Source organism: Melanostigma gelatinosum, assembly GCF_949748355.1.
Source record: "Melanostigma gelatinosum genome assembly, chromosome: 8".
Classification (NCBI taxonomy): domain Eukaryota; kingdom Metazoa; phylum Chordata; class Actinopteri; order Perciformes; family Zoarcidae; genus Melanostigma; species Melanostigma gelatinosum.
This window is the reverse complement of record NC_136641.1, coordinates 27,492,468-27,497,467: the sequence shown is the minus strand read 5'-3', so window position 1 is coordinate 27,497,467 and position 5,000 is coordinate 27,492,468. Positions and strand designations below refer to the sequence as shown.

The 5,000-nt window shown below is 45.2% G+C and overlaps 1 protein-coding gene across 3 annotated transcripts in view; it reads left to right on the top strand.

Moving 5' to 3' along the window:
* The window catches only part of itpr3 (inositol 1,4,5-trisphosphate receptor, type 3), a 154,694-nt gene that overhangs the window by 18,957 nt on the left and 130,737 nt on the right, over positions 1-5,000 (top strand). For all 3 annotated transcript variants that reach the window (XM_079274450.1, XM_079274449.1, XM_079274448.1), the window contains exon 5: positions 2,805-2,963. In XM_079274450.1, the coding sequence (XP_079130576.1) occupies positions 2,805-2,963 (159 nt within the window). The remainder of the gene's footprint in view (positions 1-2,804; positions 2,964-5,000) is intronic.

Genomic DNA, 5,000 nt, shown 5'->3' with positions numbered 1-5,000 from the left:
GTAACTTTTCACAATATATCATACGAGGTTTAAATATGTATGGAAATACTGTATCATATATGCTGGCTAACAGGAACATGCCATGGCAACACATGTCCTTCTGACTGCTCTGATGTGTGATCATTTACTGTACCCACACACACACACACACACACACACACACACACACACACACCCTGTCTTACTGCTTGGCTCTGTGTATCAATGTATCGCTATCTGTCAGTGGCAATATTGACCTCCTCGCTTCAGAGCTGAAGATCTGTCATCATAACACACACACACACACACACACAGTGAATGTGGGTGTGGTTGCTGCTGAGTGAAACTGTGTCAGACTGTTAAGATAAAGATTCCTGCAGGAGAAAGGTGTGTGTGTGTGTGTTAAAGGTGTGTACACTGCAGTGTGAATGACAGCTGAACTCCACCTTTCCCGTTAACACACATGAAGCAGTTCTTTTTCTTTATTTGTCTTCTTTCTTCTCCTGTCCTCTCAGACTCGACGTGTTCGTCTCCTTCATGTTGACGTTGAACGTTAAACATATTTGTTCTTAATTTACTTTTGATCGAAGTGGACGACTCAGTTCTTCTTCTGTGGTCTCCTGTTGAGCCGCAGTGGAAGTATGAATATTAATAAATGACAAGAACAGGACGTTTTGTGTTTTTTTTCTGTCTTCTCTGTCCTCTCCTTGTCTCCTCTCTCCGCGTTTCCTTTTCTGGTCTCCTCAACCCTGTGTCCTGTTTCCTTATCTTGTTTCCTTTCCTCTCCTTGTTTGCACTCCTGTCCTCTTTCCTCCCTTCCTCATCTCTCCCCACCTTGTTTCCTCTCCTTGTGTCCTCTCTCCCCACCTTGTTTCTTCTCCTTGTGTCCTCTCTCCCCACCTTGTTTCCTCTCCTTGTGTCCTCTCTCCCCACCTTGTTTCCTCTGATTGTGTCCTCTCTCCCCACCTTGTTTCTTCTCCTTGTGTCCTCTCTCCCCACCTTGTTTCCTCTCCTTGTGTCCTCTCTCCCCACCTTGTTTCCTCTCCTTGTGTCCTCTCTCCCCACATTGTTTCCTCTGATTGTGTCCTCTCTCCCCACCTTGTTTCTTCTCCTTGTGTCCTCTCTCCCCACCTTGTTTCCTCTCCTTGTGTCCTCTCTCCCCACCTTGTTTCCTCTCCTTGTGTCCTCTCTCCCCACCTTGTTTCCTCTCCTTGTGTCCTCTCTCCCCACCTTGTTTCCTCTCCTTGTGTCCTCTCTCCCCACCTTGTTTCCTCTGATTGTGTCCTCTCTCCCCACCTTGTTTCCTCTCCTTGTGTCCTCTCTCCCCACCTTGTTTCTTCTCCTTGTGTCCTCTCTCCCCACCTTGTTTCCTCTCCTTGTGTCCTCTCTCCCCACCTTGTTTCCTCTGATTGTGTCCTCTCTCCCCACCTTGTTTCCTCTCCTTGTGTCCTCTCTCCCCACCTTGTTTCCTCTCCTTGTGTCCTCTCTCCCCACCTTGTTTCCTCTGATTGTGTCCTCTCTCCCCACCTTGTTTCCTCTCCTTGTGTCCTCTCTCCCCACCTTGTTTCCTCTCCTTGTGTCCTCTCTCCCCACCTAGTTTCCTCTCCTTGTGTCCTCTCTCCCCACCTTGTTTCATCTCCTTGTGTCCTCTCTCCCCACCTAGTTTCCTCTCCTTGTGTCCTCTCTCCCCACCTTGTTTCATCTCCTTGTGTCCTCTCTCCCCACCTTGTTTCCTCTCCTTGTGTCCTCTCTCCCCACCTTGTTTCCTCTGATTGTGTCCTCTCTCCCCACCTTGTTTCCTCTCCTTGTGTCCTCTCTCCCCACCTTGTTTCCTCTCCTTGTGTCCTCTCTCCCCACCTAGTTTCCTCTCCTTGTGTCCTCTCTCCCCACCTTGTTTCATCTCCTTGTGTCCTCTCTCCCCACCTAGTTTCCTCTCCTTGTGTCCTCTCTCCCCACCTTGTTTCATCTCCTTGTGTCCTCTCTCCCCACCTTGTTTCCTCTGATTGGGTCCTCTCTCCCCACCTTGTTTCCTCTCCTTGTGTCCTCTCTCCCCACCTTGTTTCCTCTCCTTGTGTCCTCTCTCCCCACCTAGTTTCCTCTCCTTGTGTCCTCTCTCCCCACCTTGTTTCATCTCCTTGTGTCCTCTCTCCCCACCTTGTTTCCTCTCCTTGTGTCCTCTCTCCCCACCTTGTTTCATCTCCTTGTGTCCTCTCTCCCCACATTGTTTCCTCTCCTTGTGTCCTCTCTCCCCACCTTGTTTCCTCTCCTTGTGTCCTCTCTCCCCACCTTGTTTCCTCACCTTGTGTCCTCTCTCCCCACCTTTTTTCTTCTCCTTGTGTCCTCTCTCCCCACCTTGTTTCCTCTCCTTGTGTCCTCTCTCCCCACCTTGTTTCTTCTCCTTGTGTCCTCTCTCCCCACCTTGTTTCTTCTCCTTGTGTCCTCTCTCCCCACCTTGTTTCCTCTCCTTGTGTCCTCTCTCCCCACCTTGTTTCCTCTGATCTGCTCGTGTCCTCACTTCTCCTTGTTTCCCTTTGTTGTCTTCAATCCCTTCTTCTCTTCTCCCCACCTTGTTTCCTGTCCTTGTCTCCTCTCCCCTCCTTCCTTCTCCTCACCTCTGCTTCCTCAAGACGTCAGTCTTTAGAAACACAAATAGTTTCCTCAGTGATTTACTGGAGTTGTTTATCAAACAAACAGGAAATAGACACTTTGTTGAGGGACTATTTTCCGCGGCGGATGAATCCACATGAAGAACATCTCCAGCCTGATGCGTTAGTGTTTCTATCAAACATCCAGGGACCGTAAACGTCCGTGTTGTCTGTCTCCAGCTGCTCCACATGAAGAGCAACAAGTACCTGACGGTGAACAAGCGTCTGCCGGCTCTGCTGGAGAAGAACGCCATGCGGGTCACTCTGGACGGGACGGGGAACGAGGGCTCCTGGCTCTTCATCCAGCCCTTCTGGAAGCTCCGCAGCAACGGGGACAACGTGAGGACACCTCTTACTGCACACACACACACACACACACACACACACACACTGCAGGATGCTGGCTCTGTCTCCGTGTTCATGGTCCCCTGAGGATGAATCTCCATGATGTTGGTGACGTTGTGACCATCGGGGCAAACGTTACACTTTAAAATCTACTTGTCAGATTTCTGAATTTGTTGGTATCACCAATGACCTTTTCTCAAAAAAATAGAATAATTATAATTATAACAATATAGTAATATTTATAGTGTAAATCATAACAACAATAGGAATACACATAAATGTATATGTGTGTGTGTGTATATATATATATATATCAGTTTATAGCTGGGCCTTCACTGCTGTCCTGCAGCTGAACCATCTCATAATAACCTCATGATGGCGCCACAGCTACGCTTATTATCTGTTTCTATGGTGTAACATCACGTATTCTTATTAAACCGTTCGTACGAGGCTGACGAACCGAACAATACCGTTGAATAATGCTCGTGCATTTGGAAAATGCAGAAGCTTAAATTGTGGGAAATATAATGTTTTCTGCGCTCACGTAGGAGACACCGGCTGTGACCTCTGAACCGGAACAAATAAAAACACAACAAAGAACAGCTGAGTGTTCTGGGAGGCTACGCTAACTAGCTTAACGGGAAAACAACAGCAGCAACACGCATTCTGCTGCACACTGGAGGGCCATTCAGATATTAGATGTAAAGAAACAAATGCAGTTAACGTAAAGACAAACTCCATCCTCCTTTCTTTGTTGACTAAGAGTTTAATCCGGTTAAATCCCAACTCACTAATCCTTCCTCCTCCTCCTTCAGCCATTGAGGGTTAAAGAACAAAGCAATTAAAAAATGTATAATCCACACCAAGCAACATGCAAAAAATGTCATAATTTCTTCCAAATCTTTCAATTTGAACTCTCACTACTCCGACTAAGCCTCTGATGTTATGTTTTGTTTCACAATAGTCACGTGCTCGCCCACTGACCAATCACAGCGCACGCTGCACCTCACTGCAGAGCTGCACCTGGACACTGAGCTGCGTGTTAATGCTGACGTCATTATAGGCCAGCTAGCAGCGCTGACACGTCAAAGAATACGCCCAACATGTCAAACTAAAGATCTGATTGGTTGAACACTATGACAATCAACAATATCGTCCCCATTCACTTAAACTGCAAAGGGATTCACTTGTGAGTCTGCAGGCCTCTGTTCTACCTAGAGACACAGAGGTGAGATCTGATTGGATAAAAGCTCTACTTCAAACAAGCTGCACTGGAAGCAGAGCAACTGAGGAAGACAGTAGCTGTGCAATGAGAACATAAGATAATGGGACAAATATTACATAAATTATAATACATGTACTGTGTTTAAGAACAATTATTAAATGATAAAATAGATTTAGCTTTGTGATTCTGTTTAGGCCAGCAGAGAAGGCCTTGCAGGCCCTGACGGCCCACCACTGATGTATGTGTATATGTATATATGTATGTGTATATGTGTATATGTATACGTGTGTGTAGATGTGTATACGTATATGTGTAAACGTGTATATGTGTATGTGTATATGTGTATATGTATAAGTGTGTATATGTGTATAAGTATATGTGTAAATGTGTATATGTGTATGTGTATATGTGTATATGTATACGTGTGTGTACATGTGTATACGTATATGTGTAAACGTGTATATGTGTATATGTATACGTGTGTGTATACGTGTATATGTGTATATGTGTATATGTATACGTGTGTGTATACGTGTATACGTGTATATGTGTATGTGTAAACGTGTATTTGTGTATATGTATACGTGTATATATGTGTATGTGTATACGTGTATGTGTATACGTGTATATATGTATATGTGTACGTGTATATGTATACGTGTACATGTGTATATGTATACGTGTGTATATGTATACGTGTGTATATGTATACGTGTATACGTGTACGTGTATATGTATACGTGTATATGTGTACGTGTATATGTGTACGTGTATATGTATACGTGTATATGTATACGTGTATATGT